The following is a 27,629-nucleotide window of genomic DNA, read 5'->3' as shown; positions in this document are numbered from 1 at the left end:
TAGAGTTCAAATTCGCATAATTTTATTAACATTGCTTTACTTAATGCTTCAGAATATTTCTCACACCCATCAGTCAAATTTCCCAGTTCCTCTTTGGGTTAAAGTTAAAACATCTTAGAGTTTTAAAGGTTCTCCATAAAACACACAGACTTGGAAAAAAATACCTTGGTAGTAAATATACTAAGTTCAGATATAATAGTACTGATGTAGATTTCTGTAAAGGATATCTACTGTAAATGTTTCACCTGTGGCTATGAAGGTCGTAGCTGCATCCTTTTTTTTTTCACATCCAAAAACTTCTGATAAAAATAATAAAATATCTGCCTGCAGCAAGCTAATATTGCTAGTGGCTAGCATTTGAGGAAGGAAAGCTCTGGCAACTTTCCCTACCACTTTATTGTGTTGTAACAGAAAAGTATGATACACTTGGTAGGGTCACAAAACACAAAGGGGAGTTAGAAATTATAGCTGTGGCAAATTCAACTGGGATGTTGTATGAAAATTATGGTGATACTTCACACCATTGATCACTGTACTGATAAATTAACTTGTTATTCTGTTTTGGGTGTTTTTTGAGTGACAGGTCATGGTGCACCTCAGCTCACCTCCAAGTTCCATTGCCAAAGCTATGAAAACAACTTTAACACACAACACAATTTATAAGTTAGTTTTGCTTTTTTCTTAAATAATTGCATTGCTTTAATCATTTCAATCTTACAAAGAAATTTTTACAAGGGTAAAATTTAAACTGCCGTTTTGTCGATAGAGAGATCTGAGGGAAAAGTGCAGAAGAAAACAGCCGTGTTCTGAAGACCGTTTTTAAAAACCCAACAAAATGATGGCAAAGAAATGGGAAAAACTTGGCAATTATAAGTTCTAATTTCAGTTCAAACGTCCACAAAGGGCTTTGGAAAAGCCCTTTAGCGTATATCATGTCATGTCAACTGGGGGAGCAAAGGTTGCATTGTTGTGCTTTACTGCTTCTGTTTCTTCAACCAGGCATCAAATTTTTTGTTCTTCAGTTCAGCCTTGATCACTTCCTTGCTGCTCTTGACTTCCAAACTGGAGGATGAAATGCTGGGCTGAAGCTGTTATAGGAAAGAGAAACAAAAAATACAGAATAAACTCTCAGAACAGTCAAAATAAATATAAACTGACATAAAGAAACCAACATTGATTTACCTATGCTGATTAATAACTTCTCTTCCTATGCACACATAGCATATGGCAGCTCAAAGGGAAAAGCTGATCTTTATGAGTTGTAAATTTAGAATTTTGCAAAAAAAATAGAATAAGGCCAATGACTGATACATCCAGAATTGTCCAAATGTATATTCATTTATTTGTTCCTTTCAACAAGCAAAAACTTAGAAAGTTGATTCTCTCAAATTTAGAGTTGAAGTTTTCAATGTCAATGTGTTTGGATCACATTTGATGATTTTTACCTCTCTTTACGATTACGTATACTGCAATTTAGCTTTTTTGCACCATATGATAACAAGAGGCTTCCACTAAATATTGGTTATGAAATGGGTGTATGCTGAGAAACTCACCTTGACTGGCCTGATTGGTGTTGTCTCTTCACAGGGTCTGCAGATGGAGCTACCCATGCCATAGACGTTTTCCACACACTCACAGATCTGGCAGGGTGATGGCTTGGTGGTGAAAACCATGCGTGGACAGAAGATGCCGGAGAAGGCTTTCTCGTGCATGCGGCCAGCATCAAAGACTGTTCCGTTGCTTGCCATGGCGAGTCTAGTGCACTGGTTGTCTGGGCCTCTCACAAATTCACGGAGATCCTTGGTACCGAATGGGTTGTCCACATCCTTGCTGGTGAATACAGTCTTGGCATCCACACCTAGTATTTTGCCATAAAGAGAAAAGAGGTGTTTAACCAAACTACTTCTATCTGTACATTCTACAGGTGATATGATCTACTTTTGGCAAAGAAGCTTTAGTCCTCCCTTCTTGTTTTTTGACCCATCATTTTAGCATTTGGAAGCATCACTCACCATAGATAACTACTGATGATTTCTTGATCTTGAATCCATTGTCTGTCATGACATGCAGACTGATGCCCTGGTCTCTCAGCAAGTTGATGATTTCATCGTAGTGGAATCTTGATTTACCGCAGTCGTTGCAGGCCAGCAGGATGATGCTCTTGGCGACTCCAGTGCGGAATGGGTACTCAGTGGCAGCCCGGATGGCGTTGAAGGTATCGTTGTTCTTAGCGGTCTCAGCCTCAGAGAAGACGAGACTGTCGCTACCAAGTAGGAATTTTCTAGCCTTGTTGAAGAGTTTGGAGTCGATGGTGTGTGAGTGGACATCAGAGTGGACGCCTTCGCCACCGAAGCCAATGAGACCATAGCGGTTGCCTTGGAGACCTGATGGATGAAAACAGGAAATAAAATCCGCTTTTAACAATTTCTCCCTTTAATGCCTTTGTTCAAGAGTCACTGCAAATGATAAACACAAATCTATTCATCAAACAAACCGAGAGCAAATTTCTTTTTTTTAATTTATTAACATTTAAACAAAATTTTCAGGACCTTGCTATGTCCAACTGATAAAAGTCTCACTCAGTGTAAATTAAAATCTCTCAATGATATTGGTTCTGCATGAATTTGCAACACAATGCTACATCTGTGATTCATAAGGGGACTAAAGAACTTTTCTCTCAACTGGATGTCACTCACCCTGGGACTTGAATTCAGAATCCAACTGGCGGACAAAGTCGGACAGCTCCTTGGTGACCTCCTCATTGCACTTCTTCTCCTCCACAATGACAACAACGTCGGCAGATTTTGGTACGTTGTCCTTTGTGCTGGTCAATTTGATGTTCTCGTGCTTGTGGAAAATGCCGCCGTTTGGTTTCTCGCATGAGACTGTTGGTTGAACAAAGGCAAGGATAGAGAATTAGGCATAAGACAAGAGGGATCTACTGTTGTTCAGTATATCTTCAAATTCCATACATGATATTCCATCACTGTTTGATTACTGTTCTAGCTTCCCAATTGACAAATTATTCATAATTATGTATCTGACAACTGGCAGATTACTTTTTCTCATATTTTGTGTACGGCTCTATTTCAGGGATGATATCTATTTGAGGCACCTTGTGGTTGGTCAGAGCCTTTGCATGCCTTGAAGAGATGGAGAAGTGAGAGACTGCCTACTTACCACATGTCTTGGGCATGTACATTGGCACACCCCGCATCTTGCACTCGCTGACGTAGGCAGCAGCAGAGTTGCATGGGAGTTCCTCGGTTTCAACTTCGTTGCCATTGCAAAGATCGTTCAAGCACATTTCTCTGAAGGCAAGTGGATCAACCTGCGAACGAGGCAGATGAGAAATACTAGGGTTAGTGCACGGGCAAAACTAGTGGGGCTTTAAGGTAGAATGCGCCTTGGGGACAGGTATTCTGACTCTTAAACTTTTATAATATTCTTTTGACCTACGACTTGTGGGGGTGCACTTTAAAGCTCTTAAAGAACGAAACATTTTCACCATCTTAATTTTTTCAAATCAACAATTTAATTTTCCCATACAGAGTTAACACATGGATAGACATATGGTGGCCATTTTGAATTTCAAATATCAGTCAGGAAATCTCAGGTAATTTGTTTCTCTAATACCGAACTTTGGACAGTAACACCTGATTTTTATTCTTGACATGGCAAGAGTATGATGGAAAGTTTCATCAAGTGTTTGACAAAACATTAAGTCTTTCACTTCTGAGGTCCATACTACCTTAATAAAAGGCTCTTTAATCTGATCTTGTGAATAGTTAACAACCATGGTTGTAACTTACCACACCGAAGCACTTCCTCAGTGGGGAGGCATCATTCATGAAGAGTTTGTTGCACATTTCAGCTCTTGGGCTCTCGCTGATGTTGTCACAGTTGCGAATTCTGTTTCTGTGGTCACTGCACTGCTTGCCAACTTCCCAGCTGCGGGCCAGATTCTCGGCGTTGTCGGCAACACTGCCGTCAGATGTCAGGAAGTCATCGCTTGGTTCGTTGTTGTAGGTGCCAGCAAGACCAGCAGTCTTGTGGAAGTACCATCCTGAAACCTCAACCGTGCAGACATCACGTGGCAGGTTGCAGATGACAGTAACGCCATTGGTGTTGTGGACACGGATTGTGCTGCCCTCGCGGGTGATGGTGGTGTTTCTGTGTTGAATTGGCAATTCTACTGTGGTGTCGTCCATTTTGACCTGTTGATGGTAAGTATCACATACAATGTTACTGTTTTGAGTTGAGTTTTGAGTTTCACAAATAAGTAGTGTGCATCGCATTGTCTAGTACATTCATGATCCTTTACAACACTAGTGTTCTATGTTGGGAAATTATTCCTGATGTAACTCAAAAATGTTCTTTAATATCTAGGTTCTTAAAGACTTGATAATTTTAAACCTGACAACTACGGTGATGAAACACTTACTTCAAAGTCTGGCTGGATTTCAATTTCTCTGTCTTGGGAGATGACAGTCAGTGAGTTCTTAATGGGCTCGTCGCTGTCACGATCGTAGTTGACAACAACAGAGAAGTTTCCATCGATGAAGTCCCTAGCAACAATGTAGCTGCATGCACCAGCAAATTCATAGAATTTCTTGTCGAAGGTCATGTAGTGTTGCAAGCCAGCAACCATGGCGTGGCCTGTTCAGATTAAAAGGAAAATAATGATTGAGAACCAGACAGATACATATGTATGACATTGCAAGTCTCAAGGAGACTGAACTTTGCAGGTTTCCACGGGTTCAAGTTTATATTTACCAGACTAAATATACCAGTGCATGCAGATCATGGAATGCTCAAATTTGGCTGAACTAGCAGGTTGTACCATCTTTCACAAGTTCTATGGAATTTGATACAACATCTGTTAAATGTCTATTGACACACTGCATACAGACTTTTACCTAAGAAACATTAAAAATTAGTGTACGGTACAATTTGCACTTATTTTGAATTTAATTCCATTCTTTCGGAGGTAGGCACAAAAGAAACGTTTAACAAAACTCAATGTGGGTAATGTAACGGTTAATACACAAACTGCACTATTGATGTTAAAAAGCATGAAGACTCACTCTTGTGTGGTGGAATCCAGTCCCAGACATCCATGGATGGCTTGTATCTGTAGTACATGTCCATTACATCTACGTTGTAGAACATCTCCAGGTAGGTACCGCGGATGTCGGGCAGGGTATCAAAACTGTGTTGTTTCAGTGGCAGTGGGATGGTGATGAAGATGTTGCCGTTCTCGGGTTGGAAGAGGATGTACTTGCTCTTCAGTTCTTCCTTGAGCTCTCCGATGAGTCTCATGGTGGTGTTAATGCTTCTGTGGTACAGCTCCTTGGTGCTGTTCTCCACTTGCCAGTAGTTCCATGCCCACTTGGCCTAAAATGGAGAAGCAATACCCAGGAAAGTTAAGGGCAACTCCCTTTCAATGTGCCAGTGCTAATCAGAAAGGTAGATATAGGGCGGTCCATAAACAACGGACAAGTCCCACTGAACTTTTATCTGATGAAAGCATGCAATGATGGAACTCCCAGAAAGTTATCAATGATTGAATATGAGCATTGTGAGTATTCACAAATCACACAAGTTTCCTCAATTTTACCACACTGATTAAGACAAGAGAGTTGTACACTCACCTCCTCAACAACAATTTGTGGGACATCCTTGAGTGCCTTCATTTCCATGATCTCTTGGACCTCTCTCATGCTCAAAATCTCTCTGTACTGATCCTCAAACTTGCTCTTGATGTCATCCAGGTATTCCTCCAACTTCTCCTTGGCCTCTTCGTACCTCTTCTTGATCACCTCTCTGACATTTTCGTATCTACGTTTCAGATCCTCGATCTGTGGTTTGTATTCTTCTTTGTATTCTTCCCACTTGGCCAGGGCCTTGGTCTTGGCATCTTCCCACATTTTCAGGGCCTTGTCTCTAGCCTCTTCCCACTTCTTCATGGCAACGGCTCTGTATTCCTCGTATTTCTTCATGACGATGGCCTTGTACTCCTCATACTTTTCCAAGGATTTGGTTTTGTACTCTTCCCACTTCTCCATGACAATAGCCTTGTATTCTTCATACATCTTCTCAGCAGTTGCCTTGTATTCTTCCCATTGCTTCATGGCCAATTCTCTGGTCTCGTTCCACTTGGCTTCCATAGCCTTCATGGCTTGGGTGGTGGCATTCACCATTCTTGCCTTGGTCACTTCCCATTTCTGTCTGTACTCCTTGATTTTCAGTGCAGCGTCAGCCTTAAGCTCACCCATTTTCTCTGCAACAAGACATATTGAGGACAGAATGTTAGCAAACAAGACTTGAAATTCGCACTGAATGAATGCAGACAAATGAACATCAGAAACCATAGCGCATAAATTCACACACATAATTCCATGTTCATTATCACACTCTTTCACTCAATTCAAACTTCAGTAGAGTGACCAAGTTAACCATTTGTTTACACAGCAGTGTCTGTGAATGATAATTATACAGATCAACATATATTTCAAGGAATGTACCTTTCATATCTTCGTACAGCTCATCAAACTTGGCTTTGAGGTCTTCAAGTTTTTGTCTGAGAGTCTCAGTGTGTTCTTCCAGGATAGCCTTGAGCTCATCACACTTCTCCATCCAGAATTCCTTGATATCTTCGAAGTCCTTTCTTGCCAGATCTGCGACAACTTCAAAGGCGTCCTTGATTTCATTCCAGACAGGTCTGATTTCCTCATCATAGTATTCAATGGCCTGCTCTTTGACCTCATCCCATTTCTGTTTCAGGGTCTCCTTCATCTCCTTGAGCTGTTGCTCTTGGAATTCCTTGTACTTCTTGGTGATATCAGTGCGGATTTCTTCATATTTGTCCTGGATTTTCTGCTTCATTTTTTCCAAATTCTCCTGTGAATCAAATGGTGGTAACACTTCATGACATGCTTCTCAACCAAACCATTTTGTCTAGACTTAAAGTCGCAAATGAGAGTCCCAATACACACACTCTGCATGTTCATTCTTTCCAGTTTTTTTCATTTTGTAATTTGCGAGTAATACCTCACCTTGTACTCTGGTTTCATATCATCATACACTTCCATGGCCTTCTTCTTGAGTTCCTCACCCAGTTTGTTCAAATCCTTCTCCCATTCACGGAGGGCATCACTCTCCTGGTTGAGGCTACGTATCTCATCCTGAATGCTATACTTCATCTCCCAGTATTTCTCTTTCAGGGCGTGAACAAGTTCAACTCTGAGGGTCTGGTTCATCTTTTCAATAGCTTTCAAGGTAAATTCCTGATTGATAAATTTCAAAGGAAATAAGGAGCCATGAAGCTGGTGAAATGCACATTTGAGAAACGACATATTTCACTATACCACTGTAGGCCTATTATTTGACTGCAATGCCAATGAAATCCAGAATTTCAAATGTTTTTAGCAAGCAATGTCTGATGTAGAGCTTCTGGATGAATTTGCTACTGCCTGCAGGTCAAAATTTCTGATGTTTTATTGTGAGTTTTAACTTTGTGTCGTTTTATTTACCTTGACTTCACGTGGCATCTGAGGACGCCAGTGGATACGTGTGTGGAGGATCTCAGAGGTGTTGAGGCGGGCATAGATCAAAGCATCGGTGATCATTTCACCAAGGATGTTACGGTGGGCTCTGACTTCAACAGCGGTTCTGTTCAAAAATTGGGCAGTCAAGCGCATGTAATCTTCAGGTCTCTCTGTAGGAATGCAAAAGTAAAAATAAATGAAGTAAGGAATTGGTTAAACAAGCAATGAGAAGTCAAAATGTAATGGCGAGATCATTTTCTTTCTGGAACTGCAATTTCATGTGTAAAATTCCTGACCAGGAAGGCTGCTTACCAGAATTGTGGTGGACTGTGACCTCAAAGAGGCGTTCCTGGGTGTTGATGTCAATGCTGCTGTGCACTTCCTTCCAGCCATCATATTTGTTGTCCAGAGTCATGTAGTAGATAGTGTGTTCAGCAGTGGATCTGTTCTCAAACTTGCCAGTCATTTCAATGGTCTTGATTGGCATATCAGCCTGTGATTCAAACAAAACATTTATACTTGGTCAATTTCTTCAGATATTAGAAGACGACAACTTATCTTTGAATAGGCACTGATCAAAAAAAGTTTTAGATTTTCACTTGTCAGTCAGTATAACTTATTTCTGCTGTCAACAAGATGTATAAAATCAAAAATTCACAGAAACTATGAGATAAAAAGCACAATTAGTTATGCATTTGTACTAAACATAAATATGACATTCAGTAATTAACTTTCGTTGTACGAAGGTACATTTCAGACAAACTGGAGCTTGGGTCTTATATTTTTAACATTTAAATGTCTTGCTGAAGTTCCATAGTGCTAAAATTTTGTGATGAAATTTCAGTTTGATCAAAAGAGTTTTATTTCCTTGCCTTGACATAGAAAGATTTGTCCTTCTTGTTCACTTCACCATTGAACTTCACTGAGTTGTATTTCTCCTCGCCTTTGTAAGTCATTTCAAAACGTCCATCTGCCTTCTGTTTGGTGTTGCCCATTTGACTGCAAACAAAATTAAAATAATTACATGGTCAAAATCATATTTAGTGGTATATTGTATATATATAAGGAAACTTAGCATAGAATGTCCCTCATGGGCGTTAACATAAGGAATGTAGCAATTTGGATATGAAATGTTGGTATTTTTAGGTAATTAGTTTGGTTGGAACCAAATGACCCCTGTTTTCTTCTTTCTGGCTTTAATTTTGAAAGAGGGTGGTTTAAAGTTTTAGAGTGAGGAACCTACAACCTTCATATTGACAGGATTACACTTCATAGACCAAATACATTTTAAAAACACTCACCTTTCAAGAACGAAATCAATGTTGTTGTACAGGTGGCGCAGCTCAGTTTCAAAAGCATAACGGAGTTCACTCTCGTCGGATTTGTTCATGGCCTTAGCTCTGAAGAAGAGGGTCTTCTGCTTGTCAGTGCTGTAGATCAGAGACACCATGGTGTTGAGCAGAGTTGGTCCATTGAAGAGTTTGGTCTCAGTGGTCAGGTGGATGTCCTGTAACAGATGCACATAAAAAGGTCATTTTTCTCACTCTGTACTTGAAGTTGTAAATTTACATAGTTGCAAACGTTTTGTAGTCAAACTTTTCACACTGGAATCAATAGGCATGTATCAATATTGTTTGAATGTAGCATACAAACTTTCTGTTAAGCACGTAGAACTCAGATGTCCCATAGAAGTTGATACCTGGTCCAACACTGTTCACATCAATAGCAAAAGGAATATAATCATATTGGAACAACTGTTTAAACTTGCAGATAAAATATATTAAATTAAATGTTTGTGGGAAATATTTTCCTGGGTAAAAAAAATTAACATCACAGACTGAGAAACAAGCAAGATTGGAGAATGTCCTTAGGATGTCATATGAACCACTGTGTTGTGAAGAAAATACAGACACCCACCTCCTCAAGATTTGGATGTTTGACAATCACATCAAGGAGATGGTGGAGTTTGGATGAGGTGGTGTAGTTGCGATAGACAGTTTCAATAACTGCTGGATCTACATCATCGGACCACTGGTAGGTGACCTGCAAGCAAAGCAAAACAAGACGTTTAATTAAAAAAATTTACCAATGAGCAGAGAGGAAGCAAGAGTCTGTGCATGTCTGTTCTCTGGTTAAAAAAACTTGATTTTTGATGTGTACTTGCACTGCCATACATGGACAAACATGGTAAAATACAGTGAAGAAAATGATCTGTTTTTTCTCACCTTGCTTTCTTTTGAGTTTGGAGTAGAGACCAGCTTGACTTTCATTTCTGGTTCCCTGGGGATCAAAGGCAGCTCAACTGGGTGCTTCACCTTCATCTCAACACTGTGCTCTTTCCTGTCTCCATCAATCTTGCGCTCGTACTCGGCCTGCATGGATACCCTCTGGCTTCTGCGCTTGCGGCCCCACTGCAGTTCAACTTCGGCGTGGTGGGTGGCATCGTTGTTGTCATAGTTATGTTCCCAGCTTCCCTCAACCTCAATGGTTGTAAGTGGGTGGCTGTTTTCAAGAGGAGTGTCCAGTTTGAAGTTGACCTCATTGCGCTGGCTGCTCTCCGTCTTGTGTGGGACAGTGTGGCTCATCTCAAGCTCGATCTGCAAATACAGAATTGGAGCAGTACAAAAATTGTTATTACCATAGATGAGAAACATAAAACAGACGTACTACAGATAGAACCACTGAAACACAACATGTATGTATTTATCTTGACTAATTTGATTACATATTTTTGACAAAATGAACTTCTTTCTCTGCAGCAAAGGTGGAATAAGTGTTTTTGAAATCTTGGATCAGAACATTGCTGTTTTCAAGTTAGCATGCTGAATTTATATGTTTGAAGAATGGCTTACCTCTTGATCTCTCTGGTAAGTCAGTTTGCTCTCCATGCTCATTTCCCATTCAATCTTGTCAACATGGAATTCAAAGTGAACAGGGTCTTCTGAGACCATATCGCTTTCAAAGTCAACGATGATGTCATGTTTCAGTTTGCGACTGTCGGTTTCATTGTGGTACTCACTGCCAAGCTTCAGCTGACTCTTGCCGTCAAGAACCATTTCGAATTCGTTGCTGAACATGCGCTCATTCTTTGCCAGATTGAAGCTCAGAATCATGGTCTTCTGTGGGTGTGTGATGGTGAACCTGGTGGTATGCTCATCCTTGTCCTCGGCTCTTCTCTTGTCATAGTTCAGCTCGGTGGTCATCTTGCTGGTTGGCTCCCATGACAGGTCAACCTTTGAGTTGATGTGGCCAGTTGTATTCTCATGGTGCAGTTCCAGGATGACCTGGCGACTTGGGTGGTTGAAGTTCACACTCACATCAAATTCAGTCTGTCTTCTGCTGCTCTTGTTGTCCAGGTTGACAGTGAAGATCATCTGCTTCTCAGGGCTCCATCTCAGCAGTGTCTCGGTGACGAATCCACGCTCGGATTTCTCCACACCAAATTCAGCGAGGATGTTGCGGCTGTTGGTGCTTACCTCCATGGAGACTTCGTGGTGGAGTTTGGTGTTGTCAGTGTAGTTACCATAGCCAAGAGCGAAAGTAAGCTCTTTCTTGTCACCGAACTCAGGGATCAGTTTGAACTGGCTGCCCAACTCATATTCTCTGGAGCTGTTCTGCACATAGGTGAAGATGTGGATTTCACGTCTTGGGATGTTGAAGGAAACCTCAACTTCATGTCGGCTGAGGGCTTCATCACCCGCATTCTGGTAGCGACCCTGCATTGACACAGTCTTGCTTGGAGCATACTGCAGTGTAACTTCACTCTCATACAAAACATCGGTGTTGTCCAGGCTGGCAGTCAGCTGCATGTCACGGAAGAGACGGAAGGGAGTGTCAAACCTGACAGTGGCCTCACGGCTGTTCCTTCTCTTGTTGCTCTTGTTCTTGTACTCAGCACTGAATGAGATGATTCTGCTTGGTGCATACTTGAACTCCACTTCTCCATTCATCTTCTTCTCATCTCTGAATCCATTGCCTTGAAGGACAATGCTGTGTTCTTGGCTCTTCAGGAGAACTTTGCCATCATGGTCAAACTTGAACTCATCAGTGTTGTTGTTGTACTCAGCTTCAATACTGTACTTGGTGTTAGAGTCCAACTGCAGGACGGTGTCAGATTTGTAGTTCTTTGGTCTGACTTCTTCAAAGTCTTGTGTCAGAGATATCTCACTGGACAGGCAGTTGATCCTGATCTCACCAGTCAGCTTCTTCAAGTCATGGGTGTTGTTTCTGAGTTCAACCAGCATGCCACAACGGCGTCCTGGTTTGTAGTTCATGCTGGCTTGGGTCTGCAGGAAGTGATCGGTGTTCTCATGGCTCATGTCCATGCTGACGTCAAGATCGGAACCCTTGTGTGCCAAAGCCATGGCAGCACTAGCCTTGTTGACGTAGACATTGCTCTCATTCTTCATGCTAATGCTGAAGGTGATCTGTGGAAAAATAACAAGACAAGAAGTGTCTTTAGCTACCATACATCATGAAAAATGGTTCTCCTCCAGAATAAAAAGGATGCAATGCGTATGCCGTTCTACATACTCAGTACGCCCAAATAATAACGTGATGCCGGTACAAACAAACCCACATGTGTACTGAATGCGTATGGAAATACACGTACGTCTGTGCGCGTTTGCGCACATGGCTTTGTTTGTACCGTGGTTGATTCGAATTCCGGGTTTGGCCTATTGATGAGTGTAAGGAATTGCTTGTTCTCAAACAGATGGAATAGTAAATGCTATGAATCAGTCATCTGCCCCTTACCTTCTTGTCGTCATCCTGACAGGTTCTCTCACCATAACAGACAGTCAAATCAACACTGCCCTCACGACGTGCAGCACCTGATACAGCGAGTTGACCTTCAAAGTTGTACTGTGGCCATTGAGACAGGAACATACTGCTGTCATATTCATAGCTGTGCTTTACCTGAGAAGAGATGCACAGAGAATATGTCAATATTGTGAGAGATAGAGCATTGGTAATATGCTTATTCTACTTACTGACTGGCCATATTGTCATATGTTGGAGACAATTTCCCTCTACCATTTCTTCATTCCAAATTTCAACATGGCAAATCCGATGTAGATCAACACTAGCGCGAGGAATTTCCATTATTTGCCTATAATGCCTAAGAAACTAACCTCGGTGGTTTTGTTGCGAATGGTATCTGAGAAACGCATGGTCTGGGTTGCTTTGCCAGCCAAGGTGTATTCGATCTCCAAGTCAGAGCCCAAGATCTCTCTGGTGTGCTGGAAGATGTCTCTGATAGCCAGATTGATCTTGGAATGTGTGAAAGTCACTGCAGTGTTGAACTTCTCATTGTTTTCATTCAGGAAGTTACCTGTAATGAACAGAGACAAATCAGCCACTGTTGAGAAAACTGGACAGGCAAAGTTAAAATCCACATCGTTACTTTCTATTATTGTTTTCAAGAATTTCTGATCTTTCTGGCAGATGTTCCTTGTTCTATTCTCAAAGTCCTCTCTGGAAACACTCAGTGTTCAACAATTAGTATGTCTGGTTTAAATGCCATCATTGACTGAAGTTTAGTCAAGTTTAGTCAGCCATAGAATACAATCATTAAAAGTGACACTGCATATTGTATATAATGTACTATTTTGGCAATGCTTATATTTTGTACTTCATCATACTTTAAGGGAAAAGAATAAGACAATGTCTTTGTTTTACATAACGAAAATAACAAAATACTTATCATGCAAGTTACAAGAGCAGACTATAAATATAATTTCTGTTCTCAACAATATTTGTATCAATACCCACCTTCAAGAGTCATTTCAACGGCACCAGATCTTGAGAGAGTGAAGTAGATGTCAATGGCACGCTTGGGTTGGTATCCCACACTGCCTCTCAAGATCAAGTTCTTGTTTTCGGGAAGGTGGACTTCAAATGTTGGCAAGTACTGTACCATCCCATTTCTTTCATCAATGGCTACCTCAGCATTGGTGGTGTACCTCTTTTCATTGTTGGCGTTGATATCCAGTTCAAAACGCTTGAGTGCTTCATTGTTGACCAGCTTGTGATTTATTTCCAGCATCTTGCCAAGGCCATCCATTCTGAGACTTGCCTCCAGACTCCTCATCCACTCCATGGCAAGGTCATGTTGAAGGGAGAATGTTGACTCATGAGCTCCACTTAGGGACATGTCCACGTTTAGGCTGCGCCATTTCTCGCCGTTGATTTTGCTGCTGAAGACAATGTCACGTTCTCTGATGCCTGAGATGGTAAGGTCTGTGTCCAGTCTACGCCATTTCTCGGCTTCAACTTTGGTGTCAAGACTAAGAGCACGCTCTGTAACTCCTTTAAGGGCAAGGTTGGCATTCAGGCTGCTCCATTTCTCGCCATTGATTTTGCTGCTGAAGACAATGTCACGTTCTCTGATGCCTGAGATGGTAAGGTCTGTGTCCAGTCTACGCCATTTCTCGGCTTCGACTTTGGCGTTAACACTGAGATCACGCTCTGTGACTCCTTTGAGGGCCAGGTTGGCATTCAGGCTGCTCCACTTCTCACCGTTGATTTTGCTGCTGAAGACAATGTCACGTTCTCTGATGCCTGAGATGGTAAGGTCTGCGTCCAGTCTACTCCATTTCTCGGCTTCAACTTTGGTGTCAAGACTAAGATCACGCTCTGTAACTCCTTTAAGGGCCAGGTTGGCGTTCAGGCTGCGCCATTTCTCACCATTGATTTTGCTGCTGAAGACAATGTCATGTTCTCTGATGCCTGAGATGGTAAGGTCTGTGTCCAGTCTACGCCATTTCTCGGCTTCAACGGTGGTGTCAAGACTGAGATCACGCTCTGTAACTCCTTTGAGGGCCAGGTTGGCATTCAGGCTGCGCCATTTCTCGCCATGGATTTTGCTGCTAAAGATGATGTCATGTTCTCTGATACCTGAGATGGTAAGGTCTGTGTCCAGTCTACTCCATTTCTCGGCTTCAACGTTGGTGTCAAGACTGAGATCACGCTCTGTAACTCCTTTGAGGGCCAGGTTGGCATTCAGGCTGCGCCACTTTGCACCGGTGATGTCTGTACTTAAACTGATTTTGCGTTCCTTGATGCCTCTGAGTGTCATCTCAGCATTCAGTCTGCTCTCTTTGTCAGTACTGATGGAAGTATCAAGATTGATATCCCTCTCTCTGATGCCTCTCAACTGGAAGCGGCCGTTGAAACTGCGCATGTAGTCACCATTCATGGCAGCAGTCAGACTGATGTCGCTTTCCTTTACTCCTCTCAAAGTGATCTGACCGTTGAGTGAGCGCCATGGATCATTGTCGATGTTTGTGGTGAGGCTGATTTCATTTTCCTTGGCACCTGTCAGAATAATGCTGCCATCCAGGTGTGTCCACTTCTCACCATTGATGACGGTCCTCAGGCGCATACCCTTTTTGTTGACTTCAGTAAATTCGATGTCACCTTCAAACTTCTTCCAAGGCTCTCCACTCAGGGAAGTTGTCAGAGTCATAGGATTTCTCCTGATGCCTTTCAGGTTGACAGTGCCATAGAATTCTTTGCCCATCTCACCTCTCAGGGTAGTGCTAAGGCTCATTTCTTCCTTTCTGATGCCAGCCAATGTGACACTTCCTTCAAAGAAGCTCATGTAGTCGCCTCTCAGTCTGGTGGAGAGAGTGATGTCGTTGCTCTTGACACCTCTCAGTGTCATCATGCCATCCAAGTTGCGTCCCTTCTCACCACTCACAGAGGTTTGGAGGACAATGTCTTGGTCCCTAACACCCTTCAGAGTGAAGGTGCTGTCATGTCTTGTCCACGGCTGGTTCTCCATGTTTGCAGCAAAGGTAATATCACGTTCTCTGACTCCCTTCAATGCGATGCTACCATCGAGGGAATACCACTTGTTGGCAGTGACATCACAGATCAAAACCAAGTCATCTTCTCTAACTCCCTTCAGGGCCATGTCTACGTTAAGATGGCGCCACTTTTCACCAGTGATGGTGCTGGTGAAGACAATCTCGTCTTCTTTGACTCCTCCAAGTCTGGACTCCACCTTGAGGCGGCTCCATTTCTCACCTTCAATGTCGCTGCTGAAGGAGATTGGTCTAGTGGTGAGGCCAGTAAGGGACATGTCAACATTCAAACTCTTCCACATGTCGTTTCTGATGGCAGAGCTGAAGGTGATGTCTTCAGTCTTGATTCCTTTGAGGGTAATTGCAGTATTAAGGCGGCGCCACTTTTCACCGGTGATGGTGCTGGTGAAGACAATCTCGTTTTCCCTGACTCCTCCAAGTCTGGACTCAACCTTGAGGCGGCTCCATTTCTCACCTTCAATGTCGCTGCTGAAGGAGATTGGTCTAGCGGTGAGGCCAGTAAGGGACATGTCAACATTAAAACTCTTCCACATGTCGTTTCTGATGGCAGAGCTGAAGGTGATGTCTTCAGTCTTGATTCCTTTGAGGGTAACCGCAGTATTGAGGCTGCGCCACTTTTCACCAACAATGTTAGCAGTGAGGGACATGTCTTCTTCTCTGACACCACGCAGGGTCATGTCAACATCTAGGCTGCGTTCAGTCTGGTGGGTGATGGCACCAAACATGCGCATATTTCTCTTGTTGAAGCTGACTGCAACAGATGGTCTGAAACGGATTTGTTGGTAGCCTCTATCTAGACCAACTTCAGCCTCAAGGGTGTATGGTGTGCCATCGTTGTATGAAACGCTAAGGGCCAGGCTCTTCATGTCGGTCTCATTTAACACCTTGCCAATAAAACGGCTCTTTCCTCCAATTCCATCGTAGGTAACATCTGCTTCCAGTTTGCGTTCTGGCTCATGGCTGAATGTACCAGAGAGGGTCATTCCAATTCTATTGGGCAGGCGGACTTCAATGGTTGGCATGTATTTGACCAGCTTGCTGTTTTCATCTCTATCAATGACAACTTCAGCACTGGTAGTGTACTGCATCATGTTGTTGTAGTTGACATTGAGCTCCAGTCTCTTGATGTCGCTCTCGTTGACCATCTTGGTTTGGATGAACACTTTCTTGTCCAGGCTGACCAGGTCAACACTGAGGGCCTTTTGGGCACGGTTCAAGACAACGTCAACAGAGTGGGTGCGTGGCATATGAGTGCCAGGAGTACCAATCATGAAGCGGAGAACATCACTAATTTCAGTCTTAGCATTGACACGTTTCTGTTCAAAAAGAAAAAAGTAAACGCAATGAATATTGGTTAGTTTCCAATTCTTCTGTTTTATCAATTTGGTAAGTTTATCATGCATATATGAATTAATTTATGTCAATGTGACTGTGATATTTCTTAAACACAATATGCTATTGGATTGGATCCACTGTACTTGGGGGAGGGGGTATTTTTTTGTTTGTGGTAACTAGGAGTACTGCAGAGTAGCAAGATTGTTGGTGTCTCTAGGTCTTGTTACATGGGAGAAAAAATAATGTATTGCTTTGCAAAGCAATGTGACTCAACTTACCCTCTGGACTTGATATTTGGCTTCCATCTCATAGGAACTGAGAGTTGGGTCGACCTTGTCGAGAGTGACCTTCATGCTGACTGGGCCAGTCAATGGGAAGTATGGAGTGTCAAGCTGCAGGATACAACAAAACATATTATGAGCAGACTGAGATTACTGGATTCAAGTTTTATAAGGCTACAGAACTTCATGGAACTTTAACTTCATTACAAAGGATGGAATTGATGTAATGAAACTCACCTTCTGGGATGCATTGGGGTATCTCAGTTCACCGCACAGTCTGACACCAGCCCACTTCTCGACGATGTGTCCAGTACACTTGCTGTGTTGACGGTAGTTCTCAGTGATGCCTGCAATTTCCATCGGGAATTCAGCATTCACAAGGTACAATTTGTTGCTGGAAGATTAAAAGGGAAAATTTCATTAGGAATATGATACACAAATTGTCCTAGATGTCCTTGCATTGTCCCCTAAACATACAATTCCTGTTGAGGTCAGGTTGTTGTAACTTTTTGCACTGTGCCGAAACCACGATGGTAGTTAGCTTGACAAGCTACAGCGTTAAAATTGGTGGATGTGGATGAAAGTTGTTATTCCTTACCTGACGTCAATGATGTCTAGGCGGTTGTCGGGGACGTTGAATTTGACTTTGAAGGTCTCGCTGCTGTCAAGAGAGATGCTACCATCCAGGGCTGTTGAAGAGTGCATGCGAGTTACCATTCTCAATCCACTGTGAGCGACGAAGGCAGACAGGCTCATCTCACTGCTGACTTCAATGACAGCACTAGATGTTTAAACGAAAAGAAAACTTTGTTAAAGGGAATCATACAATTTCCTAACGTTAAAAAATCAGAGCAATCTTAAAATATTGCCTCTATATTGGCAAATTCCATGTAGTTGGAATCATTTTTTTCATCTTTGTCTATCCAGAATGAAAAAAAAAATGCTTAACATAATGAAAAACTTGCCCTATAATTTTACAACTATGGACAAGGCAGTGAAAAGACACCATTATTGATTTAAGTAGAGATAAGAATAAACACATACCTTGGGCGGATGGCTCCAGTGATGTTTAAGCTTCTTGGGGAAACCATGACCTTGCGGAGATCAGCTTTGCCGCTGACCTTCAGGTTCATGGAGGCAGTGCTGTTGACAGCCAAGTTCAGTGGCAAACCAATGATGGTTGGGGTGTCAAATGAACTCTCCATCAGGATCATGTTCTTGGTGAATTCCTTGGTCTGTTCCTTGGACAGCTTGATCAGCATTTCAAGGAGGTTGACAGATTCCTTCTCTGGTTTAAGCCAATCAATCTTTTGGAAGTCAACAGAGCTCAGCTCATTGCCAAACATCTTCATGTACATTGAGCCTTTGGGACTGTTGGGTTGTTTAGCATCAAACTGAAAAAAAAAAGACCAAAAAATTTACTTTGAGTGGCATGAAAAGAAATTTTGACATTAAATTATATTATAGAGCACACCCAATAAATAGATTTTCTGCCTGTTCTTCATTAGCAGATGTACAGATCTAATTTTCGAGATTGGATAGCTCACAAAGTAGTGACATTTTGTAAACTTTACTTGTCGCTTATGTAATACTAGTATCTAACGGACAAACCATACAAAAGCAGTGATGGAGTAAGGAAGCTAAAACTCACCCTGTTGTGGAGATTTTCAAGCTTGCTGGGTTTGATAGCAGAGCGTTTCTGACGAGCGTCCATTTCTGGGGCCTTGACCATTTCCAAGAGGTTGTTGTCTGGGAAGTATCCCTTTGGTCCAAAGAATTTCTCCAACAAGTAGTCAAATCCTTCAATGCGGCCACCAAACTACAGGAGAATAAGACACACATACAGTAAGTTACAGTGGAAAGGGGGAGCTTGACAGACAGACATCCTTCTTCAGTCATCTAATGCTGTCGTAAAATGTACATGTATATATGTACCATCGCATTACTGATGACAGTCGCATGTTTATCTAGGAATTAATAAGTCTTCCTGTTTGATTTGATGTCAGTTATAACACAATGTCTGCAAAATAGAATGGTTGGAAGACTTACCTCGAAGAGATTGATGGAGTAGCCAAAGACCTGAGCAGTGAGGTTCATCATTCCAGAGCGTGGGATCCAGGATTCAGGAGAGAAGATCAGATGGTTCTCAACAGTGCCACCAAGGTTCATATCCTCTGCAGGAGATATAAAATAATCATATCAAACTGATATCACATTCCATAGTACACAAAATAATTGTTTTTAAGGTAGAATGTTGGACAGCTATTCAGACTCCCTTATTTTTCAATATTTTTTTGATCTACCAATTGTGTTGGCTCATTTTGAAGCTCTTAGAGTGGGTTTTTCATCATTAATTTTTGTGAAAATGAAAAATTTAAATTTTAAAATACCTCAGGGATGATTTTGAATCGCAAACTAAGTCAATTCTAGTTGATGGTTCCCATAATTTAAAAGTTTGCATGGGTACCCCAAAATTTTTCTTCTTGATTTGAATGACAATCATTGAAAGTTTCCTCAAAAGAATTTTCAGTAAAACTTTTAAGGCTTTCTATTTGCAGGCACATACTATCTTAAGACTTTTCCCCCCCGTTTTGTTAAAGCAAATAATGACTGAATGGCTCACCTGAGAAGAGAGATCCCTCAAAGGCACGGGAGAATTTTCTTGGATCCTTGTTGTAGTTTCTGATCAGTTTTGTGTCTTCAAGCATCTTGCGGATGTCCTGCTTCAGTGGGTCAGATGTGCTGTTCAGTCCCTTCAGGTGGCTCCACATGAATGATCCAACTGTGTGGAAATGGAAAACAGCTCTGTCATTATGAAGTATTCCTGTGAGTCTCAGGACGCATTTTGACATAAGTTCTGTATCATTGAATGAATTTTTGATGAAGTCCACTTTGCAATTCACTCAGAAGGGAATGTGTGAAGGCACTTCCATCTCCAGATTTTTTTTTAGTTTAAAAGAGCTGCCAGACACTCACCTTGGTTAATTTCTTCCTTCTCAAGGACTGCATGGATTCTCTTAAGAACTTTGGGGGTTGGACACTTCATAACTGCCAGGTAGGCTGCAATGCGGACTTCAGTGTTGCCCTTGATGTCTTCAAGCATTTTCATCTGTTCTTCACGCTGTGAACAGACAAAGGTAACAAATTCTTTAGAAAAAAACATTCCTTATTACAACATCAAATAGAAAGTCATAGCTGAGGTTCATACCAAAATCTAAGGGAAGTCTGTATGGTTAAAGTTAATCTTCAACTTACTCCTTCAACTTCACATGGCATGCGACGGAAAGCCTCGATGGCAGCAAGGCGGATTTCAATGGAGTTGTCCTCCTCCTGGAAGCAGCGAGTCAAAACACTGGTGGCGCTGCTGATCTGACCAGAGTTGCCAAGAGCTTTCAGAGACAGGAGAATCTGGGATAAAATAGATACACCAAATGAGCATGAATGGAAAGACTTTGTATTACTGCAGTCTATGTTTAGTCTGTGAATTCATTCCCAGGCAATGAGATAACAAGTTTCCATTGAAGAAAACAAATATTTCTTTACAAAACAGAAATCACTTGAATTTCTCTTTTTCCTAAGAAAAGAGATGGTAGAAAAGGAAAAAGTATTACAGATGTAACATAGATTTTACCTTCTCTTCATCATCTGTGTTTCTGGCAGAGCACTTCCAGCCGAGGTTTTCCTCGAAAAGTCTGAGTGTGGAGGTGATTTCGTCATCCTTCAAGCAGTCTCTCTCCTCAGACTCACAGTATCTGTGGATCATCGATGAGATAGCAAGGTAGGTGCTGCGGCGTGGGTTGGAGTACTGGACCAGTTCCTGTGGATGCACACAAATTACACATTAGCATGGCTTGAAGACCAAAAACACTGTGAATCTTAAACAATGTGAATAGATAGAATACCATTTCAAATTTGATGGTTTTTTTTCACATTAGACAAGTATAAAAATTTTTGACCAAAAACTCATTTTAGTAGTACTATTCACATGAATTTCCTTCACTAGGAAAGTAGATATTATTCATCTATTGTTGCATTGATCTTCATATTTGATAACAAAAAATGTTGTCTTAAAGATCTCCACACGGGAAATGCACACTTACTCTAACTTCCTTGATCATTTCCTTGGTTGGGTGGGTGATGAATGACAGTGAGAGGAGCCACATATCAGCGTCAACGCCTTTGATTTCCTCTGAGGAGATCTTTTCTGTCATGAAAGTTACAGCAGCGGTAGTGCTCATCATTGGGATGGCATCCATGAAGAATTTCCTACAAAAAAAACAAAAGGGGTGGGGTAAAGAGGATGTAAAAAGGGAATAAGTAATATTTACATTATTTTAATATGAAACAAAATCACGTTATTGTTTGTTTTAGCTTGCTCATTTTCAAAGCCTTGTTTAATTACTCCAAGTGATTAAAAAGCATGGTTTCAATTATTTCAAAGAGGATTTACTCACTCAATCTTGTCCTTCTGATAGTTACAAATTCTGCCTTCCTGGATGTGTCTGTGGATGTTGTGGAGGCTGTTAGACTTAAGCTTGCGCATTCTGAAAACCAGCTTGGTGAACTGCTCAGCAGTCTCTGGGCGGACATCATCACGGACGGTACGGCAGATCTCATCCAAAACTTCCTCAACTCTTGACTCATCCTCGCTTTCGGTCTCGGTCTTTGGCTTGTGGTCAAACAGCAGTGTCTTGCGTGTCTGGACCTGAGATTCAAGCTCTGTGAAATAAATATCAGGATAATTAGCAAATTGCTGTACGACTTTTGATCATTCTGTTGGGAGTTACTTTTCAGTGACTACTTGCATCAACACATGAATTCATACATCCCCCTTAGACTTAAGATACCTGTTCCATGGACAAGACGTCAAACCCACGACAGTACACTATCACTTCCCTTCAATGATTTTTACCAACAAAAATTGAACGAAACCATTTCTTTTTAGTTTAAAGCCAGTTATTAAAAGGGTTCCTTGTCATGTTACTGTTACCAGGGTTCACTTAGTCTGTTTTATCAATACATAGAGTTCTAGAAAAGGTAAAGGAGTTCTTTGAGAAAAAGCACTGCTCTAATCCATTTTTTTTTGAAAAGCACAAACATAACCAGTTGTGACAATACAGTACACTTACTGTAAGCAGAGCTTGTCCTGCGGGCAATGTCATAGAATTCAAGAGTTGTCCTGATCTTGGTGAGGGCGCCATTCTCATGGTTGGCGAATGGACGGCTGATGTGGCTTTCCTTGCAAGCAACACTCTTAACACGGTCATCTTCAATCACTTGGTCACAGTTTTGGCTGCTGCTTACCAGGGACTGGGTTGGCTGGTGTTAATAAAAGGAAGTTGATTTTTTAATTTTTTGAAAAGTTTGCAAAGATCTTATGCAAAATGTTTTCTCCTTTACATTTGCAGATTCCACAGTTGTTCATTTATCATCTCTCTCTGTTATTTATCTATTTGGGGAAGGAAACAGAATGTCTTTGCCACAATACAAATAGGTTCAATATTGCTTCTGAGACATTTGATAACAATCTAGACTAAAGTAATTTGCTAACTGCATCTACTGATACTTACAGCCAGGGGATCGTAGATGCTGCTCTGAATAGCTGATTCAATGTGATGGCGGTCACTGCAGCCCATAAAGTCCTTGGACTTTCTGATGGTTTGTGAGCCATAGTAACCTCTCTCCACAATGAATTTTGTTGGACAGCTACCGGTGACATCAGTCTGCAACAATACAAAGATTATAAGTCAAGTAATAATGTTATGCTAGCTGTAAGCCAAGAGTTATCTCAGTTTGTTTTTGTTTTTTCCTTTCTGAAGTCAGGGCGCTGTAATTTCTTTAACTTGTATTCTTTCAGTCTGTTCTAGCTTTGAAACACAAAATTCAATCCACAATCTTTCGATATAAATTTTCCTTCCATTGTCCATATCATGATTTCACATTACCTCAATTGCACTCTTTTCTTGCTTCCTGAAGTAGGAACTCTGGAAGTGAGACAGGATACCACGCTTGATGTTCAAAGCCCAAGATGGCTCCTCCATGTCAGGGCAGATTTCAGGGATCTCACCATCTTGGAAGGAGAAAGCAAGCGGCTTCTCTTCCAGGGTCCTCCTGAAGAATTCTACTCTGTCGGAGTTGAGCATCTCATTGCTTGGAGACACTTCTTCGATCCTGACATTTCTGAGCTGTAAGAAATAAGGGCCATTTAGAGTGAGAAATGATGCACTCAATTTTCATAATAAATCATAGCATGTTGTGAGAAAATATCTACAACATTTTTTAAAATAAACAGTATTATCATGTCAAGTGCACACGTTGGATTTTGAATATTAGTATTGGGAAATTAAGTATAGCATAATTTTCTTAATTTCTGAAAAGATAAAGAAACACGCTCAACAGATACTAGTTCATCATACGGCAATGCATACTATTTACTAATGCATCTATTTTCGATGATCACATATTGTAATTAACTTACATTGAGGCTCATGTCACACTTGCTGAGCACTTCAATCTCAATGTCAGCGTTGATCTGGAAGCCAGATTGATCGTTAGATGTGCCATTGATGAGACTTGATGATATTGTGCTGTATCTGTATTTGTATGTCAATCCATTCTCATACCTGAGGTTGCTCTCGTCTGTAGGTTGAATAGTAACAGATTTAACTCAATAGACCATGTTCTGAACCGCGCGAGACATTCCAAGATATCGCGAGAATAGGTGGTTCGCAGTGGACATGTTCTCGCAACACAGGACAAACTGCGTAAAACAGGACAAGTCGCTAATTACGTTAAACACTGCATAAAATATATGAAGTTGCAATCTTTGCTCAGTTCTGCACTTTTTCTAGTTCCATACAAAGTTTGACTTGTATAGCCTTGTTCACGGTTACAGGTTTGTTACTAAATATAGCTGTACGCGCGCGACATCGTACACGCAGCTTGAAATGCGGACAAATTTTATCAATGTTGCATGCGTGGCTGTTTTTGCAGCTTGTACTCTGAGTCGTGAATATGTTTTGTAGTATTCACTGTTACACTAGCAGTCGCCCACTGAGATGTATTTTCGTCGTTCTTGCATGCGTAATTTTCAAAAGCGTAATCTAAAAATGCGGACAAATATTTATTTTTGCATATTAATGAGAGAACAGTGACGTAAACTGTGAACGGCCCTATTACTATGCTGGAACCCTGTTTCTACGGGCATGTATTACTGTTGTGTGAAGATAAGAATGGACAGTGAAATTGATAGTATGTTATCACACTTGTGTAATTGCTTTGTAAAGTTGTTTCAAAACTTGCCTTAGAAGTTGCACTGACTTGTTATAATTGCGGTGAAAATCAGAGAGCTTTTATGGACCCCTAATAAACACACACCATGGGAGTACACTTTGCGGTACACTTCACATATTATGCAGAATCATATTACATTCCTTACTGCCACCCTGAGTGTCACAGCCAAGTCAGTGTCTAGTTGTCATTAGACTCTTGTTGTCTTCGCACTGTACGAAGTTCTTTGTGCAAAAAAAAATCATAATCCGCGGGAAAAGAGGTGTACATACGCCAGAAGTAGTACGTGAGAAAGTTCTCGAAATGTACGTGGATGGAAAGTCATTTCGACAGATATCAGCGGTGACCGGCATTGGCAAGTCATCAGCGTAAGACATGCTGTGAAAGTCATCCTCAGAAATGGAGACGGGCACTATCTGTGTTTGGGAATAGTACGAGAACTCGACTTTGAACATATACTCGGCCGTGGTCACTACTGAAATACAAGTGTGTGTACACTTGTAGGAAACATTTATCCCACACATAGACACTAATCAGTTCCTACCGGCCGACAGGTTTATTGCTTTTCTTCAGCAATTACAGATGAAGCCTGCTGTGAAACAACACTATCATCCGTCTGTTCTTTGCCTCAAGTTAATTACAAGTACTGATACTGCAGCAAGTTTTGGAACAACTTTACAAACCAATTACACAAGTGTGATAACATTTGGATCAATTTCACTGTCCATTCTTATCTTCACACGACCATAAAGTCTCGCGAGATCTCGCAATCAGCGGAACATCGTCTTGTGTACTTTCCTCCGTATGTGGTCATATTTAGTCGCCTGTAGTTTCATACTGTAATTCCACAAACAAGCTAGGCCACTCACATGCATGCCTTGCTCTATTAAATGTGCTGGGTACACCGCGAGTTCAGTGTTAAAATAAAACTTTGGTAAAAAAAATTGGTTGAAGTAGTGGGCAAGTTCATGATCATGTAGATAGTGTACGTCATTAAGTTCGTTCTTTATGGGGCCGGAGGGGCCGTGTTTGTACTAACGGTGTTCGCGGGCAAGGTCCCGTAAAACAAAGATTACATAAAAAGCTGTAAACGTCATTAATATTTCCCGTTCAGTCAAGAAAAGGACATTTGCAAATCCACATTTCGCAGCTCTACAGTCAGACTGGTCATATAATACGATGCGTCGAAGGGTTCTCGCCGAGTTGTTCGGTGACGCATAGAAAATGACAAAGGTTTGGAAAATAATGCCTGGAAAGAAAAATTGAATAGACTGTACCGTATTTAAAATGTGATCAACATTGAAAATAACGACTCGATGTAACGTATTTCAGTGAACAGCTTCAGTTGTCGTCAACTTGCCGTCACTTTCCACGCAACGCAGTTTCCTTTCGTAAGTCTAAATGCACCTCTCGCGAAACAAATCAAAACACCCGCCATCTTGAATCTTTCGAGTTACCATGATGCAACGCGCGCATCACGGTCATGTGACTGAAACTTTGAAACTTTGATCGATGTTCATTTGTTCGGAGAACTATTCATACAAACGAGAATCCAGCGTAGGAAAATGATGAACTTCAAAAGACGATAAACTGCATAGTCAATCAATAGGTTTCTTTCTTACCAGTCGCTAATTCGTCACGCAAACAAGGAATTGTCAGCCAATAAGACCGCACTTTATAGGGTTGTCGACAGAATGCAAATTAAATTTGAAGACGGACTTTTGAACTGTGTGGTAGATAATCAGTTGGCAAACTAGGGCTTTGTGCGCAGGGCATCAACCACAGTCATGTGTGATCTATTCCGCTCTTGGACTATGCGCCCATAGACGTGTGTACATATGCCTGAGAAAAACCCAAGTCAGGAAACCAAATGGCTATTTCCTATATGGATTATGCCACCATGTCATCTTCGACGTTCGATTTTACTGTGAAAAGTAGCAAGTTCGTCTATCATGTAACCGTCGATCGTTCCCCAGTATTCTCAAAATTCATACCTCAAAAACACTCGTCTCGTGTGATTTTCTCAGGCATATGTACACACGTCTATGGGCGCATAGTCCGAGAGCGGAATGGATCACATGTGACTGTGCACCAACTTATGGCCGAAACACGAATACTTCGATAGGTTGGGCAGATGTGATCACTGGCCAACTTCACACCATCTGTAACACTCGCTAAAAGTTTGACAGAAAACACCACTTACCTGTGCACTCTCGTGCACAACGTGAATCGGACCTCAGGGGACCTGTTTGAAAAATAGAGAAAGAGATTTTGGAATTTCGCCTACTAATTCTTAATCATACTATTCATAGGGTATTATAACATTGACAGATTTACGCACGTCTAATCGACTTCACACAATTAAGTAATTTGTGGAGATAACGGAATACAGATGTTTGTATAAAAAGTTAACACGTTTGACATGTGAATATCCGCTAGAGATAAATGTTCTGCAGTTCTGAGTCAGTTTCCATAAATTCATTGCAATCGAGAGACGTTCACTTTTTCCCGCTTCCCCGAAGGACGTGTTTTGACATCCAATGCGCTGGTGTATTATAATTATTATCAGCTGTGCAGCTGTTAAACCAAGCAAGGTGCGTCGAAAAGTGGAATAAAAGTAGCTAATGTCTAAAAGTCATGATTGTTGAAGTGATTCCTATCTCACGGCACGAATGTTTTCCATTGGCAAGCAAGGCAGTACATTTCTTTGTTCTTTGTAGGACCTTTCCCCTGAGCTGCAATAATTATAGCCCACGGACCTTTGTTTGCCATGTTGGGCCGGGGCTGAATAGCCAACACGGCAAAGGCCCGTGGGTCACAATTATTGCAGCTACTCTCCCCAATACCTATCGGTTGCTCTTTCAAATCTAAAGACTCGAAAAAATCGCCGATGTCAACAGTCAGGCACCAATTCAAAAATCGTCCAAACGGAGGAAAAAGAAAGTCTTATATTATCGATCAATTTCTGAATAAAGGAAGCATTTCTTTACCTGCTATAGCTGTGCCTACAAGGGCGCAGAACAATACCGCCTTCAGATGCATGTTGGCAGGCCACGTCACGTTCCTCGTCGAGGATGCGGTATAGTGCTGTCTTCGAGAGGGGTGGCCATTTATATACTGCGATCAAACAATAGAGTTCAAAAGTCGTGATGCACAATCAGCACTGATTGACATACAAATGGAAATTTTCTGCTTACCGCATCTTAAAATACCGGCCTATCGCCGATCTAATCATTGTTGATTTAGTTAATTAACATATACGGGAGTGTATCATCTCAGGCCGATCCGATTCCTCTAAGTAAAACTGCTGCAGAGGCAGAAAACGGAGACGGCTTCTGATTTAG

At 41.5% G+C, this 27,629-nt stretch overlaps 1 protein-coding gene across 2 annotated transcripts; it reads right to left on the bottom strand.

Annotated features, from left to right (window-relative positions):
* On the bottom strand, window positions 1-27,390 carry LOC139139203 (uncharacterized). 2 transcript variants are annotated; one of them, XM_070708030.1, is made up of 39 exons: window positions 27,276-27,390; window positions 26,489-26,530; window positions 23,474-23,634; window positions 22,941-23,180; window positions 22,566-22,718; window positions 22,125-22,314; window positions 21,450-21,714; window positions 21,096-21,261; window positions 20,627-20,812; window positions 20,251-20,403; window positions 19,972-20,116; window positions 19,619-19,777; window positions 19,045-19,169; window positions 18,647-18,814; window positions 18,040-18,389; window positions 17,594-17,776; window positions 17,233-17,389; window positions 16,993-17,106; window positions 13,323-16,695; window positions 12,683-12,882; window positions 12,306-12,467; window positions 10,403-11,977; window positions 9,776-10,147; window positions 9,468-9,593; window positions 8,852-9,057; window positions 8,423-8,549; window positions 7,863-8,043; window positions 7,536-7,720; window positions 7,059-7,289; window positions 6,528-6,903; window positions 5,655-6,283; window positions 5,088-5,397; window positions 4,445-4,659; window positions 3,813-4,217; window positions 3,181-3,331; window positions 2,697-2,885; window positions 2,013-2,384; window positions 1,554-1,858; window positions 1-1,088 (listed from the first exon to the last, which is right to left on the bottom strand). In XM_070708030.1, the coding sequence occupies exons 1-39, from the start codon at window positions 27,325-27,327 to the stop codon at window positions 975-977; spliced, it is 12,813 nt and encodes a 4,270-aa protein (XP_070564131.1). In that variant the 5' UTR covers window positions 27,328-27,390; the 3' UTR covers window positions 1-974. The 2 variants fall into 2 exon arrangements, with proteins under 2 accessions (XP_070564131.1, XP_070564132.1); XM_070708031.1 differs by lacking the exons at window positions 26,489-26,530; window positions 27,276-27,390 and adding an exon at window positions 25,563-25,584.
* Window positions 27,391-27,629: the final 239 nt, after the last annotated feature.

This window comes from Ptychodera flava, chromosome 8 (genome assembly GCF_041260155.1).
Source record: "Ptychodera flava strain L36383 chromosome 8, AS_Pfla_20210202, whole genome shotgun sequence".
Classification (NCBI taxonomy): domain Eukaryota; kingdom Metazoa; phylum Hemichordata; class Enteropneusta; family Ptychoderidae; genus Ptychodera; species Ptychodera flava.
This window is presented reverse-complemented; position numbering and strand designations above follow the sequence as displayed.

Bases quoted from the DNA above. Each gene is read 5' to 3' on its own strand.
- LOC139139203 (XM_070708030.1), bottom strand. From the start codon at position 27,327: ATGCATCTGAAGGCGGTATTGTTCTGCGCCCTTGTAGGCACAGCTATA. The intron at 6,904-7,058 runs GTGAGGTATTAC...TTTGATTCACAG, and splicing joins ATATGAAACCAGAGTACAAG to GAGAATTTGGAAAAAATGAA. The intron at 2,385-2,696 runs GTGAGTGACATC...TTCATCCATCAG, and splicing joins TTCTGAATTCAAGTCCCAGG to GTCTCCAAGGCAACCGCTAT.